Genomic DNA, 22,639 nt, shown 5'->3' on the forward strand with positions numbered 1-22,639 from the left:
AGCATATATAAGTGGCTAGTGTGTAGCTGGATTTTCTCTCATGAAGTGTTCCTCTTTATGTTGCCTTTCTCTTTCAGGCACGTGTTGGATGATGGCACAGATGAGTACAAAGTGATAATGCTAAACAAAAGGTACCTGAGCTTCCGTGTGATAAAGGTGAACCGCGAGTGCGTGCGCGGCCTCTGGGCGGGCCAGCAGCAGGAACTGGTCTACCTCCGCAACCGCAACCCCGAGCGTGGCTCCATACAGAACGCCAAGCAGGTGTGCACTCACCGTCCTTAGCCTCGATTCTCTTCCATTCTCCCGAGAAAACTGTTAACTTACGAGGCGTCAAGAGTGACTGACCAGTACTTTACTTTCTGAAGGCGAAATTAAAAATACTGCCATTATACATATTTGAGTGTAGAAGAAACTAGCTGTCGGAACTGTTTGTTCATTCCTGAGGGAGAGAAATGGGCTACGTTGGGAAAGCTTGGAAAAAAGGGGCAGGTGACTCGGATGCCAGTTTGAGCAGATGGGAGAGGAAAGTGAAGGGTGGAAAGGGTTCAGAGAGAGTAGGAGGTCAAAGATAGCAAGTCACCGCAGGAGACTTCAGGCCCATACTGTCTAACACCACTTCCAGCCTCGACAATGGTGTCAGTTTGTCAAAGAAGATATTCTGTGATTTCTTCAGGTATGCCATGTCCAGCTAAAGTGACTTATCGATGAGTAAATCCCGTTGAGAGCTATAGTATTGCAAGTTTGTCGAATGCTGTGTTTCACCAGATGTTCTAGATAATTCCAAATATTTTCTGTGAATTAAAACTGGGTTATTTAATGAGCCAGTTGAGGTGCATTAAGGTGCCTGAATGTTCGTCAAACTGGAAATATATGTGTGAACTCTGTTGTTTCATCTGGAAAACAGAAGAGTCTACATTGTACTCACTGTGAAGATGAAGATGATGGGGGTAGTGATGATGGAAAATAATAATATAATGTCAGTACAGTAAGCTGGTGTGTTAGAGTTTGCTATCGATATTGCACCATCATGTGTCACTATCGTGACAATAATGTTAAATTACCAAATTGCAATTCCATGTTAATACTTACCTTAGTGGCAGAATATGTTGATCCAATTAATAAAATCGACACTTCATATTCTAATTTCTCTTTATCTGTGAAATTTGCTAGTCAAAAAGATACAATCTGCTCATCAGATTACTCTCCACAAAACCAAAGGCAAACAGTAACAGTCTCAGAAAACAGTTCCCAGACTGTGTCCCGGTCACCTGGACGCTGGTACATAGTTTTAGAATATTCCGTACAATAAGTTTCCTTATTGTAAAATCAGCACAATTAACTTCATAAGATTGTAGATTCTTCACAACATTGTTCACATAACAAATTGTTCAGGTTTTCTATTTATAATGAGCACTGTTACAACTTAGTATAAAATTCACTTTACTGGTTTTAGGCTTTGACACTTACCCACATCTACATATTACATTCTTAATATGTTTTATCTTTGTACAAAGTAAACAACTAATTATGTATTCCAGGGTGTTATTGTGGCCCCTGTGTAATAAGAAAAATTATTTTTTTGTATTTTAATTTGAATAAATTAACTTCTTATTTACATCCACATACATCAACTTTTTGAAAATCAGTACTGTATAATACAATAATACATTTTGATTTCGGGAAAAACAGTGTTTTCATTCGTGCGTGTGTGGGTACTGAACTTGCCAATAGCATGATTTCAGTTCCATCACAACCACCAACTGTCCACCCAAAAAGTTGTTACTATGGCAGCAGTAGCATGTTGCTTCTTGTCGTACATTTACTGCACAATTCTCTTTATTTCCATCAAGCATTATGATGGTAGAATGATTTCTGCATTAATGACTATTCAGCGTTACACTCTTCAGTTTTATCATGTTATCTTATTCTGATAGCTAAAATTTGTGTGCAGTTTTAACATGTTATCTTATTCTGATAGCTAAAATTTGTGTGACAGTTCATTATCTTAATGTACTGAAACACTACCCTTCTTTTATAGGCACTAAGAAATATCATCAATTCATCGTGTGACCAACCGATCGGCTACCCTATTTACGTTTCGCCATTGACAACTTCGTATGCCGATACGAACGAACAGTTGTGCAGCGTTATTGGTGGACCACTCAGCCTGGGAGGCATCAAACGTGCTGTCATTAGACTGTGGAGGAGGTATTTCTTTTAGTGTTTCTCAAATATTAATTTAATGATTAAGACGATAAGTATAGAATGAGGCATTGCACCTCTTGACATTCCCTGTACAGTCCTGCACGAGGTCAGTTTGTCATGCAAGCTTTTATCGTCAGTTTCAAAATACGAAACTGACTATTTCTTGTATCTTTCTTCCACTTGTGTCAAGTACACCCCATGCACACACTCCAGCGTTTCAGGCCTGTGGTGCTGGAGGAGGTGGTCATGTGCACGAGGTGTGCTTGCTTGTGTGTATGTATGGTGTGTGTTTCTCTTTTGCTGATGAAGGCTGTGGCTGAAAGCTTTATGTAAGTGTCTTTTAATTATGCCTATCTGTAACTTGTCTTCTTTACGGTAAGTAGAAACCTGTCCTTTTTTTTAGATTGTTCGTATTCTTACCCAGAGTTTCCATTTTTTTATGTGGTAGTGACTTGTATATTCCATAAAAGTCTTGTGAAACATCTGTTACGTGCAACACGAAAGATGTAGTGGTAAAACACACCTCGCTGTTGTGCCAAACCACAACATAGTTTGCCAGAATTTGGCACTTAATTGTTTTCTGAGTTTTTAGTAATTTCTTAGAACCGTTGTGCATAAATAGCAGATGACCCTTTATTGCACGATTATAAGACTGCAGAATAATCACTGGAAGCAATCACGTCCAGTAAATATCTAGAAGTATGTGTCAGACCAATACGTAAAACGAGGGAAAGGAAACCACTCACCTATAGTGGTTTGATGCGTGGACCACAGAAACATGTAACAGAAAATAGCATTTGCTCTAGGTTTTGAGCACTAGCTCTTTTTCCAACAAAAGTACACAAACAACCATACACTAACGTAGACGAACACCCCCTATGGCCACAGCAAGACTTCCTGCAAACCATTCGTGACTGGAACAAGAAAGGGAGAGAAGTGACAGTAGTATACAACATACCCTCCACCAAACACCATATGGTGACTTGCAGAATGTAGATGCAGAGCTCAGGTCCACAGCCTGTATAAAATGAGCAAGTGACAACGTGTGTCTTTATTATCTGAGCACTGCCTCTCTAACATAAGTACTGAAAAGCATTGTTTACTGCTGAACTGATTTCTGAATATGAGCTGGCAACTGATTCACTTGTACACAGATGCTAGACTGTAAATTCATTTTTCTGATTTATCTGTATGTACTGATAACTTGAATGTAACCTAGAGCCTAAAACAAGCATATTATGTTAGACATACAGACTTTGTGCAATAATTAGTGTCTAAAAAGAAAAAATTATGTCACTCAATAATTTTCCCAATTTCTGTAGGTGACAAGTGAGAGAGATCACTCATTGAGAATATGGATCACTTCATTTCTGGCTTCTCAAAACTCAGCTGTTGTCCTATGCTTTATAATTTTATTGTAGCAAGATGTTAGACTGGATTAAAAATCTCTGTTAGATAAGCTAGCAAAGTACTAAACATAGGCAGTGTTGTTTGTGTGTGCATTATTATTATTTTATTATTATTATTATTATTATTAATGCATTACTATTTAATATGATATCTCCTCCATCTCTGGGTGACAAAAAAGTAATATGAGATGAGCATGGGATAATAAAATTCTTGTAAATGTTTATAGCAAAGTTAGAACCACATATGTGACCTCCAGATTGTGGCAACTTTATCATTGTGAGCTACTTAGCAGCAGTTGCTTTTCTAATACACATCGCCAACCTATATTGAGGGGGTTGTGGGAGCATAGTTTTTTCCCTCGATCATCTATATGTGCCATACACTTCTTTTCGTGACTGTCAGTGCTCAGTATTTCACAACAAATTTGATTATCCTCTTATTCATTTATCAAAATTGCTTTACATTACATCAAAAAGTGCTCCCAAGTCCGGATGAGATTGCCACCATCAGTCTCATTTGTTGTTAATCTTGAGACATTTCCATAATGGTTTTGAAAGTATTAATACATTACTTTATTGAATATGGTTCTACAGCTTCTATAAATATTTTAAATGTCGTCGTATTGCTTTCAGCTGCTTGAATTTTATTTTACGGTTGCAATTTTAGCATTAAGGCATTTTCAAACATCAAAAAACATTGTACAATGTAATAAGAACTACAAAATTGGTTGTACCTACGGTTAATCCCATGTAAATTGTTCTCATTACATTGTACTGTGTTTTTTAGATCCTTGAAAATAGTTTAATGCCAAAATTGCTATCATAAAAAAAAACTGTAATGGCAGAAAGCAAGATGATGACATTTAAAATTATTGATACATTGCTGACAGATGTCAAGGAAATCTGAGTCTATTTTTAATAGTGTTACTGCTTTTACATTTGTCTTCATATTTTCCACTGAAAACTCCCATTGGCGTATGGTTTTGGTATGTCAACCTTTGGAGTGTATGTTCATAATATGGCTCTTTTCTTGTGCACTAGTCATACATACGGAAACAAAAGTGGCATAATGCATTGGATGAATGCAGAAGCGTAGTAATGTCCACATGTAACCTCAGCGAACTTGCAATCAAACATTACTACCAGATTTTGATACTGTGCTCAAAACACTGATACCGCATATCTGTATATAGAATGTGGCTATGTGTAATCCATTCTCTGCATAAATTAAGGTTGCAAATAATGCTTCTTTACCAGGATACTGTTTACTCATATCAAAGTTTGAGTTGTGAATTACCCCCTGTGGGCCCAGGGGTTAGAAAAGGCCTGAGATATTCCTGCCTATCGTAACAGGCAACTAAAAGGAGTCTTGCACGTTTCGGCCTTTATGTGATGGTCCCCTGTAGGGTTTGACCTCCATTCTTCTAAATTATCCTGAAGAGCGAGCCAATTGGGGAAGGGCGCCTTACATGGTGCATCGTGCCCATAGTGCACTGAGACCTTCAGCATCATTTTTCATCATGGCTTTGCAGTTCTGCACATTCTCCATCTCTTGGACGAGGAAACACTCCTGAGTAAGTTTTCCTCCATCCACTAGGCAGTGTCGTTTTCTGTGCTGACGATGAGGATGGACTTCTTTGCACCTCATATGCAGCACGGTAGCCAGTCTGTTGTGGTGGTGCCGTCATGTACCCTGTTGGTTGTAGCCCCCTGACTACAAAGGAATCGCTCTGCTGATGCCTGTGCCATTAACTCCCCACATATGCCAATGCCAAGGAGTAGATGCCCATCACCGTGGGGCGTCAGGACTCCCGGCCGTGGCCTCCTGCCAGGTGGCCTTTGCTGCGGCTGGGTGGTGCCCGTGGGGACGGCCCCTGGTCAGAGTGGGTGGCATCAGGGTGGATGAAGTGTACCACGCCATCATGTGCTGGTGATCAAACACCAGCAGTCTCTAAGTGTTCCAAGTCTCAGTACAATGCAAGGAAGTACGATCCTAAATCATTCCCCTCCATTGCCACACCGTGGGAGGAATGCCAGGCTAAGGATGGCAGCGATCCTTATTTGCCCCGGTACCTCATATGTACGAGAGTTGAGGGGACTCCTTTGTGTCGGTGAAGCCTAGGTTTTTTGTAGAGCATTTAAACGAAAAGTTTGAGCTGGAGGGCTTGTCTACAATATGGTCAGGGTCAGTCTTGATAAAAACAGCATCCTCTGCTCAGTCACAGGCATTACTCATTTGTGACAAGCTGGGGGATGTTTCTGTTACCATCACACCCCATAAGAGCTTAAATATGGTCCAGAGTATTAGATTCTATAGGGACCTTCTTTTGCAGTCTGATGACAAGCTGCGTGCCAACAAGCGACGAGGTGTCCATTTCATTCAGCATGTCCATCAGGGTACGAGGGATAATCAGGTTGCCACCGGTGCCTTGATCTTGGCCTTCGAGGGTGACACATTACCCGAGAAGGTCAAGTTGATGGTCTACTGCTGTGATGTCAGGCCATATATCCCTCCCCCATGCGGTGCTTTAAATGCTGAAAATTCGGCCGTATGTCTTCCCACTGTACTTCCAGTGTCACATGTCAAGATTGTGGATGTCCATCACATCCCAATACTCCATGTACCCTGCCTCCCATCTGTGTCAACTGCGGAGAGCATCATTCACCTTGCTTGCCAGACTGCAGGGTTTTACGGAAAGAGAGGAAAATCATGGAATACAAGACCCTGGACCGACTGACGTACACTGGGGCTAAGAGAAAATATGAGAGGATACATCTTGTGCTTATGACATCCACTGTCGCTGCTATGACAATGGTTCTAGCATCTTCCGTTCTGCCGCCTACAGTTGGCTCCCAAAGCTATCAGACTCCACGTGCCCCCTTGATGGTCGGGGGCACTTCCCTCCCTGTTGCTCCTACACCACCTACTTTGGGAGCAAACCCCCCCCCCCCCCCCCCAACCATCAGGAGGGTCATCAGTCTCCACTTCTCAGCTGGGGAAGTGTGTGTCTTCTTCGGCTCCTCTCACTAGGAAGGGGTCCCTCGGGCCACTCCCTTCCCAGGTTCTTACCAGTGGCAAAGTGAACACCTGCCAGTGGCTGAAGGAACCACAGGTAGCTGGTCACGGTCCTCCTCAGTCCCTGAGACCGACTCAGTGGAGCCCTCCCAGTGGAGAAACCAAAGGAGCAGTGAGAGAAAACCAAAAAGAAGACACCCAAGAACCCAGACCTTGTGGTGGCACCCATACCACCACTACCTACAAGCTCTGTGTCTGAGGATGAAGTGGAGATTCTGGTATCCGCTGACGACCTAGATCTCTCTGGGCCCTCAGACTCAAAATTGATGTCGATCGCACAGGTACTCAATCGGTGGCAGCATGTGACCCTGAGGAATAAACTGCCTCATTGAGCATTTCGTGCCTTCCCTACCTCACAATGTCATCCTCCAGTGGAATTGCTATGGTTATTTTCACCACCTGGCAGAGATAAGGCAATTGTGTAGCTTTACACTTGCTTTCTGCACTGTCCTCCAGGAAACCTGGTTCCCGGCAATGTGGACCCCTGCCCTTCGCGGCTGTAGGGGATATTACAAGAACCGTAGCAACTTTAATAGTGTGTCAGGTGGAGTTTGTGTCTATGTCCTGAACTCAGTATGCAGTGAACCTGTGCCCCTTCAAACTCCTCTTGAAGCTGTGGCTGTCAGGATAAGGATGATGCAAGAAATAACTGTCTGCAACGTATATCTTCCCCCAGATGGCGCAGTACCCCTGAACGCATGGGCTGCACTGATTCATCAAATCCCTACACCTTTCCCACTTTTGGGAGATTGTAATGCGGGCTTCTCCCATCTGTCCACTGGAGAGCACATGATGACCTGTGTGGTAGTGACCATTTCCCCATCTTCCTGTTACTCCCCTGCCATCACGCCCATGGACGCTACCCAGATAGGCTTTCAACAAGGCAGACTGGGAAGCCTTCATCTCTGCTGTCATTGTTGAATCTCCCCCACATGTTGGCATCGATGCTGTGGTGAGCAGGTCACTACGACAATCGTTTCTGCGACAGAAAATGCGATCCCTCGTTCTTTAGGATGCCCCCTGTAAAGTCAGTACCTTGGTGGTTGCTGGAAGCTGCCGAGGCAATTAAAGAGCGTTAGCAAACTCTACAGTGACATAAGTGGCACCCTTCCCTAGAGCACTTAATAGGCTTTAAGCAGCTCCGTGCCTGCGTTCGCCAGTTTATTAAACAACGGAAACAGGAGTGTTGGGAGAGGTATGTGTCGACCATTGGGTACCACATGTCACCTTCCCAAGTCTAGATGAATACGAGACGTGTTTTTGGGTACCAGACCCCAACAGGTGTCCTTGGCGTTACCATCGATGGTGTGTTATCTACCGACACGAACACGATTGCCGAGCACTTTGCTCGAGCCTCTGCATCGGAGAATTACTCCCCAGCCTTTTGCGCTCTCAAACAATGGCTGGAAGGGAGAATCCTCCCATTCACTACACACCACAATGAATCCTGTAACACCCCATTTACAGAGTGGGAGCTCCTCAGTGCCCTTGCACATTGCCCGGATACAGCTCTTGGGCCAGATGGGATTCACAGTCAGATAATTAAATATCTCTCATCTGACTACGAGCGACAGCTCCTCGTAATCATCAACTGGATCTAGTGTGACGGTGTCTTTCATCGCACTGGCAGGAGAGCACCCTTCATACCAGTGCTCAAACCCGGCAAAAACCCACTTGATGTGGATAGCTATCGGCTCATCATCCTCACCAATGCTCTTTGTAAGCTGCTAGAATGTGTGGTGAGTCGATGGTTGGGTTGGGTCCTGGAGTCACGTGGCCTCCTGGCTCCACACCAGGGTGGTTTCCGCCAGGGTCGCACTACCGCTGATAATCTTGTGCCCCTTGAGTCTGCCGTCCGAACAGCCTTTATCAGACACCAATACCTTGGTGCCATCTTTTTTGACTTACGAAAAGCTTATGAGAAGACCTGGCAGTGTCATATTCTTGACGCATTACGTGAGTGGTGTATCCGGGGTCTGCTCCCGATTTGCCTCCAAAATTTCCTGTTGCTCCGTACTTTCTTGTCCAGGTTGGTGCCTCTCGTAGTTCCTCCCGTATCCAGGAGAATGGGGTTCTGCAGGGCTCTGTATTGAGTGTATCTCTATTTTTAGTGGCCATTAATGGCTTACCGGCAGCTGTAGGGCGATCTGTCTCACCTTCTCTGTATGTAGACAACTTCTGCATTTCGTACTGCTGCTCCAGTACTGGTGTTGCTGAGCGTCCCCTACAGGGAGCCGTCCACAAGGTGCTGTCATGGGCTCTAGCCCACAGCTTCCAGTATTCAGCTGCAAAGTCACGTGTTATGCACTTCTGTTGGCGTCATACCGTTCGTCTGGAACCAGAACTTTACCTTAATTATGATCCACTCACTGTAGTGGAGACGTATCGATTCTTAGGACTGGTTTCTGACACCTAATTGACTTGACTTCCTCACCTTTGTCAGCTTAAGCAGAAGTGCTGGCAGCAGCTCAATGCCGTCTGCTGCCTGAGCAGCACTGACTGGGGTGCAGATTGCTCTGTGCTGCTGCAGCTCTACAGAGTCCTTGTTCAGTCCTGCCTTGACTATGGGTGTCTGGTTTATGGTTCAATGGCACCCCTCAGCGTTGTGTTCTCTCGACACAGTGCACCACTGTACCGTTTGCCTAGTGATGGGAGCCTTTAGGACGAGTCCGTTAACCAGCGTCCTGGCGGCCCGTGGCTACCTCTTGCGCCATTTTATCTGACAACACCTCATCAGCTGCTTCGGTTTTATGTTTTATTCGTGATGGTGGGTTTTATCATTTGATTTAAGTTTTAGCGTATGTCCTTTGTCCCTCTGTGTCCTTCACCCTAGTGCAGGGGCGGGCAAACATCGCACGCGGCTCGTGAGCGCACAGCGCTGCACGTGTGCTGCTCGCGTGCAGCACACGTGGGGCAGTGGCGACAGCCGGCAGGTTGCGGCAGTGTATTACAAGGCCAAGCCGCCGACGTTGATGCGAAGCGACCACTACGTAGTGAACGTTATATTTCAAGAACCGGAAAATGCAGAGTGAGTCAATGAAACGGAGACGTGGAGATTTGCTATCTTTTAAAAAGTAATGGGAGAATCATTTTTTCTTTGTGCAAAAACGTGAAAATTCGAAATGTTTAATACACTCCTGGAAATTGAAATAAGAACACCGTGAATTCATTGTCCCAGGAAGGGGAAACTTTATTGACACATTCCTGGGGCCAGATACATCACATGATCACACTGACAGAACCACAGGCACATAGACACAGGCAACAGAGCATGCACAATGTCGGCACTAGTACAGTGTATATCCACCTTTCGCAGCAATGCAGGCTGCTATTCTCCCATGGAGACGATCGTAGAGATGCTGGATGTAGTCCTGTGGAACGGCTTGCCATGCCATTTCCACCTGGCGCCTCAGTTGGACCAGCGTTCGTGCTGGACGTGCAGACCGCGTGAGACGACGCTTCATCCAGTCCCAAACATGCTCAATGGGGGACAGATCCAGAGATCTTGCTGGCTAGGGTAGTTGACTTACACCTTCTAGAGCACGTTGGGTGGCACGGGATACATGCGGACATACATTGTCCTGTTGGAACAGCAAGTTCCCTTGCCGGTCTAGGAATGGTAGAATGATGGGTTCGATGACGGTTTGGATGTACCGTGCACTATTCAGTGTCCCCTCGACGATCACCAGTGGTGTACGGCCAGTGTAGGAGATCGCTCCCCACACCATGATACCGGGTGTTGGCCCTGTGTGCCTCGGTCATATGCAGTCCTGATTGTGGCGCTCACCTGCACGGTGCCAAACACGCATACGACCATCATTGGTACCAAGGCAGAAGCGACTCTCATCGCTGAAGACGACACGTCTCCATTCGTCCCTCCATTCACGTCTGTCGCGACACCACTGGAGGCGGGCTGCACGATGTTGGGGCGTGAGCGGAAGACGGCCTAACGGTGTGCGGGACCGTAGCCCAGCTTCATGGAGACGGTTGCGAATGGTCCTCGCCGATACCCCAGGAGCAACAGTGTCCCTAATTTGCTGGGAAGTGGCGGTGCGGTCCCCTACGGCACTGCGTAGGATCCTACGGTCTTGGCGTGCATCCGTGCGTCGCTGCGGTCCGGTCCCAGGTCGACGGGCACGTGCACCTTCCGCCGACCACTGGCGACAACATCGATGTACTGTGGAGACCTCACGCCCCACGTGTTGAGCAATTCGGCGGTACGTCCACCCGGCCTCCCGCATGCCCACTATACGCCCTCGCTCAAAGTCCGTCAACTGCACATACGGTTCACGTCCACGCTGTCGCGGCATGCTACCAGTGTTAAAGACTGCGATGGAGCTCCGTATGCCACTGCAAACTGGCTGACACTGACGGCGGCGGTGCACAAATGCTGCGCAGCTAGCGCCATTCGACGGCCAACACCACGGTTCCTGGTGTGTCCGCTGTGCCGTGCGTGTGATCATTGCTTGTACAGCCCTCTCGCAGTGTCCGGAGCAAGTATGGTGGGTCTGACACACTGGTGTCAATGTGTTCTTTTTTCCATTTCCAGGAGTGTATGTGGCAGTATTCTCGCTGGTCAGCGGAAGTTTAGTATTGAAGGCCATTATAATAAATTTCACAAGGACAAGTACAATTTATTGTCGGATTCTGAGCGGATGGGGAAATTGACTGAGCTTAAGAAGAGTGACCTGACGATATTTGATCCATCTGTCCTAGTTGCCGTTGTCACAAGAGATCTGCGACTTTCTCTCGTCATGTCTCTCATCTAACTGATTTAACATTTTATGGAGCACCGTTTTCAATTTTTCAGGACGACAACAATAATAGCCCAGCAGTACGTGCAAGCTATAAAATTGCGCTTAATATAGTGAGAGCTGGAAAACCATTTGCTGAATTAATAAGCCTCGGTTAAGAGCAAACGTAAGTGATGAAAATTTACGTAACTGTTTGCGTTTGTCTGTATGCAGAAATTTTGTTCCAGATATTAAACGTATTGTAAACTCCATCTGTGATAATTAAATAAAACGTATCGTAGTTAATAGGCACTCTTTCAAACCATGATTTATTTCAAGCACTCCTGCTACCCTTGTTCCATCATTCAATAAAGCAAGCTAGAAAAACAAAACGCATTACAGAGGAAGGAGTGGACAGGAGGTATGGTGGGGAAGGGAGGTAAGTGGGTGGCCAGCTTGCCCCTGTGTGCACACAGAACACCTGTTAACTGCACGCGTGCAAGTGCACCGCACACGTGCGGGCTTCCTGCCCACTCCTGCCCTAGTACTTTTAGGGTGGAGGTTTTAATGTGTTGCAGAGCGGCTGGCTTCTCCTTTTTATAGTCACGGTCAGCCAGCAATGGTAATCTGCTTTCTTGTTTTAATCTCTTCTTCCTGTTTCTTGTGTGTCTCTGTGGTTTTCTTGTCCAATTTTGTTCATTTTAGTGTTTGTTGCACTTCTGTCGTTCTTGTGGTTTTTTCCTTTCTTCCAGCTGTGTTTTGTATGTCTCAATTGTTTTACTGCCACTTTTGTGGTCTTATTTTAATCGGAACGAGGGACCGATGACCTAGCAGTTTGTTCCCCTCCCCCCTTTTAAACCAACTAGTCAGTTGTGAATTACACCCCTGAAGGAAGTAATTTCTGTGATTGTTCGGAAACAGCGAAATACATTCTGCAGGTTCTTAGTGACATTGAAGTTTATCTCCGTTTTGTTGCATTTCTCATGTAATTATATTGTTTCAAGACAGCATTTTCTTGATTGCAATAATAACTGAGTGCCATTATGGGTGTGAGTTTGGGAATTTTTTGTAATTTCAAAAGTTTTGACATTTTATTGATAACTCACTCCCCACAAAGATGTGCATCTTTCAGTTTTGCCTAAAGCAGTGTACGCTAAATGTATACATTTGTCACACTGTCGTGGTCACCTGGTGGATGCGGAAAGTTCGGCAGAAGAAGATATTGTTTGCCCCCACCTGCACACCTATACTTGTTTTGACCTTTTTGTTGTTATTTTGTCATTGCAGAGTACGTCGGAGATGTGGGGAGGGTTGCTCGAGTGGTGGGTCAGTTCCTCAGGATGATGGTGGTTTTGGCCATGAAGGAGTCTATGCCATGACAGCCTGCAACATACATTCGGGTAAGCAGCAGTCTTTCTCTGTTTTGTTGTCCTCACACCAGCATAGAGAGTAACATTTATAAATGTTGTCGACCTGATGTTCCTGATTTGCTATGAATATTGTATTAATGTTTTTTAATATTATGTCTGTGTGCAACTGAATAAATGGTGTGTTTTGCCAGACATATTTCACCCTGATTTATTAGAGCATCTTCAGTTACCTCAAATACACACACATTTTCACCTAAATGCCATACTTCAGCTTACATATTTGGGGTAGACATAAAGTTTCATCCAAAAAATAAAATTCCGTATTTAAATTTTTATGGTACATGCTGGCAGTCCTGCTAAACACTGAAACCCCTGTGCCTCAGAACTGTAGCACGCCTCTAGAAGAGTCAAAACGTATTTTCACAACCCATCTCCACTTTATTAGTGGACTACAGTATTTTGGTTTGTTTCCTCTTGAGTTCTTCTACATGTGGGGTTTCATTGTTTACCAGGGCTATACACAATAAAAAAATTAATCACATAGCTGAACTTTTTTTAGATGATAATCAAAACTTTGTTAATACTGCCTGTAACAATATCAGAGAAGGAAAGTTGCTACTCACCATATAGTGGAGGTGCTGAGTCGCGATAGGCACAACAAAAAGATTCACACAATTATATATTTTGGCCATTAAGGCCTTTAAAGTCAGCAACACACACACACACACACACACACACACACACACACACACTTACACACAGAGACAGAGGAGAGTGCGCATGCAAACGCAGCTTGCACACTCATCTGCAGTATCAGACAACTGAAACCGCAGTGCGAATAGCAGCACCAGTGCATGTTGGGAGTGGTGACTGGGTTCGGGTGAGGAGGAGGCTGGTGCGGGAGGGGGAGGGATAGTGATAGTGATAGTGATAGTGATAGTGATAGTATGGTGGGGGTGGCAGACAGTGAAGTGCTGCAGTTTAGATGGAGGGCAGGAGAGAAGGTGGGGAGGGGGGGGGGAGGGGGTGTATGTAGCGGAAAGGAGAGAAATAAAAAGAAACTAAAAGACTGGGTGTGGCGGTGAAATGACAGCTGTGTAGTGGTGGAATGGGAACAGGGAGGGGGCTGGATGGGTGGGGACAGTGACTAACGAAGGTTGAGGCCTGGAGGGTTACGGGAATGTTGGATGTATTGCAGGGAAAGTTCCCACCTGCGCAATTCAGAGAAGTTGGTGTTGGTGGGAAGGATCCATATGACACAGGCTGTGAAGCAGTCATCGAGATGAAGGATATCGTTTTTGGCAGCATTTTCGGCAACTGGGTGGTTCACTTGTTTCTTGGCCACAGTTTGTCAGTGGCTATTCATCCGGGCAGGCAGCTTGTTGGTTGACATGCCTACATAGAATGCAGCACAGTGGTTGCAGCTTAGCTTGTAAATCACATTACATGGTTTCACAGGTAGCCCTGCCTTTGATGGGATAGGTGATGTTAGTGACTGGACTGGAGTAGGTGGCGGTAGGAGGATGTATGGGATAGGTCTTGCATCTAGGTCTATTACAGGGGTATGAGCCATGAGGTAATGGATTGGCAGCAGGGGTTGTGTATGGATGGAGGAGTATATTGTGCAGTTTGGGTGGACAGCGGAATACCACTGTAGGAGGGGTGGGAAGGATAGTGCGCAGGACATTTCTCATTTCAGGGCACGACGAGAGGTAATCAAAACCCTGGTGGAGAATGTAATTCAGTTACTCCAGTCTCGGGTGGTACTGAGTTAAGAGGGGAATGCTCCTCTGGGGGCAGACTGTGGGACTTTAAGAGGTGGTGGGAGACTGGAAAGATAAGGCCTGGGAGATTTGTTTTTGTAAAAGGTTGGGAAGATAATTACGGTCAGTGAAGGCTTCAGTGAGACCCTCGGTATATTTTGAGATGGACTGCTCTTCACTGCAGATGCAACGACCACGGGTGGCTAGCCTGTACGGAAGGGGCTTCTTGGTATGGAACGGGTGGAAACTGTCGAAGTGGAGGTATTGCTGGTGGTTAGTAGGTTTCAAATGGACAGAGGTTGATGTCAACATCTAGGAAGGTGGCTTGTTTGGTTGTATAGGACCAGGTGTAGCAAATGGGGGAGAAGTTGTTGAGGTTCTGGAGGAATGTGGATAGGGTGTCCTCACCTTCAATCCAGATAGCAAAGATGTCATCAATGAATCTGAACCAGATGAGGGGTTTAGGATTCGGGGCTTTTAGGAAGGATGGCTCTAGATGGCCCATGAATAGGTTGGCATAAGACGGTGCCATGTGGTTGCCCATAGCTCTGAAGATGTAGTTGGTCATGGCGACCAGGAAGGAGGTTGTTGGTTTGGAATCCATAGGGCATCTGGAAAGGTAGTGTTCAATAGCAGTAAGGCATGGGCATTAGGAATATTAGTGTACAGGGGGGGGTGGCATCAATAGTGACTAGCAGGGCACCATGTGGTAAAGGACCAGGAACTGTGGAGAGTTGGTGGAGGAAATAGTTGGTATCTTTTATGTAGGAGGGTAGGTTCTGGGTAATAGGTTGAAGGTGTTGGTCTACGAGAGTAGAGATTCTGAAACTTCCTGTCAGATTAAAACTGTGTGCCGGACCGAGACTCAAACTCGGGAGCTTTGCCTTTCGTGGGCAAGTGCTCTACCAACTGAGCTACCAAAGCACGAATCACACCCTTTCCTCACAGCTTTACTTCTACCAGTACCTTTTCTCCTACCTTTCAAACGTTACAGAAGCTCTCCTGCAAACCTTGCTAGTTCTGCTCTGGGGAGAGGTCCTGGGAAGGGCCTAGGATTTGAGTAGTGACTGGAGATCGTGCTGGATTACTGGAATGGGGTCACTGTGGCAAGGTTTGTAGGTGGAAGTATCTGACAGCTGATGGAGTCCTTCCTCCAGGTAATCCTTGCGGTTCAAAACAACTGTGGTGGAGCCTTTGTCTGCAAGTAGGATTATAGGATATAATCACAACTTAGTGTGTGATGCTATACATGGTGTATGTTGTGTTCTAGATCTCAAATATGTGTGATGCTGTACATGGTGTATGTTGTGTTGTTCTAGATCTCACATACTTTAAGTAATGCATCATATATGGAACAAGAAATTACCAAGCCACAACTGTTTGCAACTTCAACATGGTGCAATTATGTGAAAGCGTGTTATGTATTTTTGGCTAGTGAATGTGATTTAGTACATTATAGTGAAATGAAATGTGCCTGAAAAACACATAAATCATGTTTATTTCCTTTTAAATGTATACCATAGTTTTTTTCTGTTTCACATTAACTGCATTACTGAATACTGCAACTTATTCATTGCAGTTCTTCTAACAACTGACACATTGCATAGATAGCAGGCAGTTACAAATAAGTTGGTGACATTACTTTCTTCTGTAATTACAAGACCTGTGCCAATTGTCTTTGTTGTCATTATTAACAGCTTTCAGTTACTACCGTCAGTATTTATGTAATTATTTTCTTCAGTGTCCATGGAAATACATTGGAACGAAGCTCTCGGAGATGTCCTGTGGCACTTCATGTAGTGTGGTAGCTGCGTGCAATACATTTTGTGCTGTGAGGATTTCTGCTGATAACTGCTTCTACCACAAATTGGCAAAAGGAGTATTTCATACAAAAGAAGAAAATGTAAAACAAGAACTGGAACATATAGTAAATGTTATCCAAATATCAATGACACTGCTCACTGGACTACTTGCACATTTTTGTCCCTTTCAGTAATTATTAAATTAGTCTTTTTACACACAGTTACTCATTTACAGGAAATTAAAACACAGAAAGATTTGCACTTTTACTGCATATCGGAAATTTTCAAAATTCGGTTCTGCTGAATTCTGCATCTTCTCTATAGCAACAGCAGCAGCAGCACTAGTTAGAGAACAACACCCAAAAAATATGTTTTCTTGGAGGAACATGAATGAACCTCACATGTAAAAGAGATAACTGCAAACTGTGTAGTGTCGTCTTCATAGACTGGAATGTCTAGACTGATTTCCTAGTGCCCTTACTCCTTCGTAGTTGGTGTTTTTATTGTGATACTCAGTCTGTTGTGACTTGGCAAGACAGCCAAGCCACTATGATGGGTAGCCGAAAAGCACGCGTTAAAGCTCATGCAGGCTGGCGTGAGGTCTGGAACAGTTATAGGAGTTTATAGTAGGAAGAAAAGTGCGTAGCTTCGGGAATACTTAACTTTAATCCATAATTGGTGAACATCGGTCTGACGGTACATGCATCACAAGATAAATAGCAAATGATAATGGCGCCTTGCTAGGTCATAGCAAATGACGTAGCTGAAGGCTATGCTAACTATCATCTTGGCAAATGAGAGCGTAATTTGTCAGTGAACCATCTCTAGCAAAGTCGGCTGTACAACTGGGGCGAGTGCTAGGAAGTCTCTCTAGACCTGCCGTGTGGCGGCGCTCGGTCTGCAATCACTGACAGTGGCGACACGCGGGTCCGACGTATACTAACGGACCGCGGCCGATTTAAAGGCTACCACCTAGCAAGTGTGGTGTCTGGCGGTGACACCACACAGTCCATCAGTCCAAATACTGGTTTCATGCAGCTCTCCATGCTAGTCAATCTTGTGCAAACTGCCTCAACTGTGCAGACATACTGAAGTCTACATCCTCTTGAACATTTTTGCTATCCGCCCCCCCCCCCCCTTCCAATGAGCATGCGGTCTAGTTTCTCATATTTTATTACAATGATTATTTGGGCCAGTGTAGGTGGCCAAAAACATAATACTTTTGCATTCAGAGGATAAAGATGGCGATTGAAATTTCATGAAAAAATCTCGCTACAATGAAAAAATTTATATTTAATGATTGCCACCACAATTCACATATATCATGTCCAAAACACTGTCTTCCCTATTTCACGATGACATGGAACGAGTTGCCCGTCTTTGAGCTTTTTCAATGTTATCCGCCACTCCCATCTGATGCAGATGCCACACCACATGGCAGTCCTCCAGAACAGGGCAGACAAGTGTATTATAAGCAGTGTCCTTAGCAGACGTGTTAGATTTTATAAGTGTTCTGCCAGTAAATGGCAGTCTTTGTTTTGCTTTGACTACAACATTATCGATGTGGTTGTTCCAATTTAAGTTATTGAAAATTGTAATTCTGAAGTATTTAGTTGAAATTACAGTCTTTAGATTTGTGTGATTTATCATGTAACCAAAATTTTTTCCACTACTCGTGTAGCTGCCTCCTGTGTTTGCTGGATCTCTGGCCTATTAAACAGAACCTGAAATTCCACCACCTTATGACGCAAGTCAAGAAATTTGCAGCTTGCACATCACAGAGCTTTCTGAGCCTGTAATTCCAACTCTGCACTCAGCTCTGTACCAAAGGTCTGCAGCCCCCCTGTCGATGATACTACAAATTGTTAGCTCTGTCTTCATCTCACAAGAAAGACTGGAAGTCTTTACCATTTTAGAAAGGCACTGGAAACCAGAGATAATCCCTTCTGATCCAAAGTGACACACATCGTTAGTACCAACCTGCAGCTGACTACATGCTGTGTTCCTCATGGCATCTAGAAGGAAGCCTTCCACATCTAGGATCACTCCCCTGGGATCCACACAGAGTGCATACTGGCTTTCTCCCCTTCCTTAGGAGCCATATCCGTAAGGGGCCCCATTAAGCATCTAAGACTGCAGCTTTGTGCTACCCATAACCCCATCATCTGTGACTTTCCAGATTTTGCAGGCTGAGAGCCTTCTTCTGAAACAGGGGAAGTGACTGTACCTGGCTCAGCATTTTTATTATTCAAAGATAGCATCTGAAAACTGTTTGTCAGACAAAATGGGGAGGCCTTTTGATCGTTACCCCAGAAAGTCTTTCACTACCTGCCACAGCTTGAGATGACCTCATGCTCAACCACAGGTGAAGGGTCAAACCAAGTGTGGATAGTAAGTAGGGTGGGCACAGTAGTGGACTGATCAGGTGACGTGTGATGTGTTGGGCATCCCATGAATTCCCACTCCCAGACACACCCCCCCCCCCCCCCTCCCCTAGTGATACTTGCTGGCAACAGACTCAAGCTGTGTGACCAAAGACAGCACTGCCTCAAGTTGTGAATGAAGGGTCACCAACTCTGATCACAATTCCCAGCACCTCTGGACACGCCCTATCAATGTATCTGTTCCTTTAGTTGTATTGTGCCACAAAATTCCTTTCTCGTAGATTCAATACAGTACCTCTCCAGTAGCTACTGGATCTACCCATCTCATGTTCAGCATTCTTCTATAATGACACACTTCAGAAACCTCTGTCCTCTTCTTGTCTCTACTGTTTGTCATCGCAGTTACGCTTCCTTATAAGGTTACTCTCCAAACAATACTTTTAGAAAAGACTCCCTGATGCTAAAATTTTGTATTCGATATTAACAAATTTCTCTCTTTCAGAAACACTTTTCTTGCTATTGTAGGTCTATATTTCATTATAGTTTTTATTTATGAAAGTCGAAGTTGTTTTACAGCCTGAATAGCAAAACTTGTCTAGTACTTTCAGCATTTATGAATTGCAATTTTATTTTTGTAGAAACCCCAGAGGCCTCTGAGGCATGATAAGTGTCACGGTAGTTACATATACAAGTTATTATTAATTGTTGTGACACTAAGCAAGTTAATAAAGTGTGTCCATAATTAAGCTGCAATTTCAAAATCCTGTAGAAAGACAATCGCTCCTCGCAATGACATTAGATTTGAACAGCATATTATTGACGCTGGGGGAAGCATCGTGGAACATAAAAAAATTTAACAAAAATCTGACCAATATATGGCATTGTAAGCATCAGAATGTGCACATCAACAGATGCGTGGCATGCAGCTGTTCCTCAGTTTGCATCTGAGATGCCTGACATCACTGTCACCTTGACGGTTAAGGTCTTTTGTTGACTGGTGACCGTGCAACAGTAGCCCTATGCAATTTCCGGACACTCAGTGGTATGAAGAAAGGCATTGGTACAATGTCTGCTAAGGGTCTGTAGAAAATTATTACAAAATTCAAAAAGATAGATTCTTTTGAAGTGCAATGTGGCAGAGGAGGAAAGCAGTTGAGCCAACATCTGTTGAAGGTGTGGCGACAGCATTGCAGTAGGGGTTGAGTAGCACTGTGCAAACATGCAATGTTAGACGTACCTGTGAACATGCTGCATAAAATCCTGTGAAACACTCTGCATTGCGACCCGTACAAAGTCACCCCTGTTCAGGAGTTGCTTTCTTATTGTTCTGGAGTTGCTTTCTGAGTGTTCTGGAGTTGCTTTCTGATTGTTCTGGAGTTGCGTTGGGAACAAGACAAATGTTCACTGTGGAATTCCTTGCTCACGCAGAAGTGGACAATGAATGGCCATGGAACATTAGGTGGACAGATCTAACCCATTTCTATCTCCAAGGACATGTCACACAGAAATTCTGAATATGGGCAATGAAAAATCTGCATGCACGTCAGCTGGTACCACTTCTTCTATGAAGGCGACTGTGTTGTGCAGGTTGACGGCATTATTTATATAGGGCTGTATTTTTTGAGGTGGTGAGTCTTGTGGGTCCTGTTACCTGTTCTGTCACCGGTAAATGTATGAGAGTCTTTTGTGTACCTTCATCCCAACCCTTCTAACACTGTGGGTGTGTGAGTAGGATCATTTTTATGCAAGATGGTGCTCCTCTGCACATTGCATAGTGAATTGACTACTGCAGAGACGTTTTGGAAATGTTAGAATTATCAGCCATCGTTTCCCTACAGCTTGGCTGTCCAAATCACCTGATTGTAATCCACACTTCTTGCTATGAGGAGGTTTTCTGAAAGATGTTGTCATTTTGCTTTTTAAGCAGGATGGATTTTGGGCTCATGACAATTAAAAATCAGTTTTTCCCATCTAATGTGGTACAACCTGTGTGCCTGTCGATGATTCAGTGACTCTGCTATTCGGTGAGAGGTTATCTTACTCTTAAATTATTTACAAAATTAAGATTATGTGTACATTGTCTTATTGCTCACTGATGTATTATTCTAATGTTTTGATCTCAAAAATTCATCTGTTTCATCAGGACTCATTTACAGTAGCAGATCCGTGATATTTCTTTTGAATTGTTTGTCTTGTAGCTGTGTGGTACACAGAGGAATAGCATTGAGGAATTTAGTGAATTTGTTAACAAAGTGCTTTTGTGGTGCAGTGGCATTACACCAGGTCTAGTTTAATGAAAGTTCAAGTAAAATAATTTATGTTTGTCAGTCACTGTGACTCATTTAGGTAAATTGTTTTATTTGAACTTTTATTGGCAAAACAGTTGCAGTTTCCTTAAAAAACATTCCAACATGGATGAAGTAAGGTCAGGTCTAATTTGTACAAGGTATTGTACCTGTGGCGCACGTTGTACTGTTGGTACTGATAGTAGTTCTCCTCAATTTATGTTGCACATTGCAAAATATATGTAATGTTGCACATTGCAAAATATATGTAATGATTAAAGAGTCGAAATCTTAAGTTTTTGTAGCCTAAGTCTGCAGTGTGCTCTGGATGCCAGGCTGCATATTAGTCTCACTGTCTTTTTTTTTTTTTTTTTTTTTTTTTTGTAGTTTAAATACAGTGGTCGCCGTCTTTTGGTCACTCCAGAGAATGGTAGTGTACGTTATATGACTATGCATGATGTTTTTTTTCTAAATTAACATCCAGTTGGTAGTAAGGAAAGAAGGAAAAAATGGATTGAAAATGTTTTATGCTATTGTACCCGTTTGTTGACATTACTTCTACACACTGTCTGCACCCAAATTTAAACTTTGCCATACTGTGACACCAGTGTCTTTATCCCTTCATCAAATAATAGTGCCACTGGTTCTAGAGCCAGTTGTTGAAAGCATCTTTGAGCTCATCGTCTGTCTTGAAGTGCAGAGTAGCCACCCATTCCTTTATCTTGGGGGAAGGGACAAAAGATGCTTGTTGCCAAGTCGGACAGTAGGGAGGATGTTAGAAATTCGCCTAGCCAAAAAGCTTTAGTTTTTCTGTTATTCTGTTCACAGTTGAGTTTGCACATTGTCTTATAGGAGAATGGTTCCTTTGGTAAGTATGCCACACTGTTTTGTTTGGTCTGTCCTTCAGAGTTTCGTAAGAGTCAACACAGTGAAACTGTGATAATCACACTGTTCTCATTTACTAGTCTCATGAAATCTGTTGTCAAAATTGCTTTGGATCTCAAAATGCTGTAACCATCGTTTTGCAGTCTGACAGCATCTGCTTTAGTTTTGGGCTTATTTGTAGAATGAGTATACTGTTCAAAGATTTCAGAGCACAAGAATTACGCTCGTGTCCTGTCCACAGTCACAATTCTGTTCAGAAATTGCTCCCCCTCAAAACAGCAATGCTGAAGGATGTGAAGGCCAAACCCTTCTTTCAGTGTTGAGCATTGAAACATTGTGGTACTGACTGTGTACAAAACTTAATCTTTGAAATCTGAGGTACATGTTCAGAAAGTTCAAAAATTGTGAACTGATGTCTCACAATTATGTCAGCATATTGCACAAGCTCACCAGCCACATCAGAATGTATTCCTCGATCTTTTTCGTAATGTACATCTCTGTGACCAGCTTCAAATTTCGAAACACAATCACTCGTAACTCTGTACACACGATACAACTGACAACAAATCTAGGTGGCACTGCCTCCTCCTGATCGTGTGAGGCAAACGACAGGACGCTCTTCGCAACTGGTGGGAGACGCAGTAACGACTTCCATTTCAGTCGCTTGCTGCTTACACACTGACAATGTGACAGAGAGCTGAACTGTGCAGTTTGACCCTCAAAATGA

At 44.0% G+C, this 22,639-nt stretch overlaps 1 protein-coding gene across 1 annotated transcript in view; it reads left to right on the forward strand.

Moving 5' to 3' along the window:
• Positions 1-22,639, forward strand: part of LOC126106529 (pecanex-like protein 1) — a 274,178-nt gene that overhangs the window by 228,671 nt on the left and 22,868 nt on the right. The window contains exons 29-31 of the mRNA XM_049912855.1: positions 78-261; positions 2,039-2,208; positions 12,711-12,823. Of these exons, the coding sequence (XP_049768812.1) occupies positions 78-261; positions 2,039-2,208; positions 12,711-12,823 (467 nt within the window). The remainder of the gene's footprint in view (positions 1-77; positions 262-2,038; positions 2,209-12,710; positions 12,824-22,639) is intronic.

Source organism: Schistocerca cancellata, chromosome 10 (assembly GCF_023864275.1).
Source record: "Schistocerca cancellata isolate TAMUIC-IGC-003103 chromosome 10, iqSchCanc2.1, whole genome shotgun sequence".
Taxonomy (NCBI): Eukaryota; Metazoa; Arthropoda; class Insecta; order Orthoptera; family Acrididae; genus Schistocerca; species Schistocerca cancellata.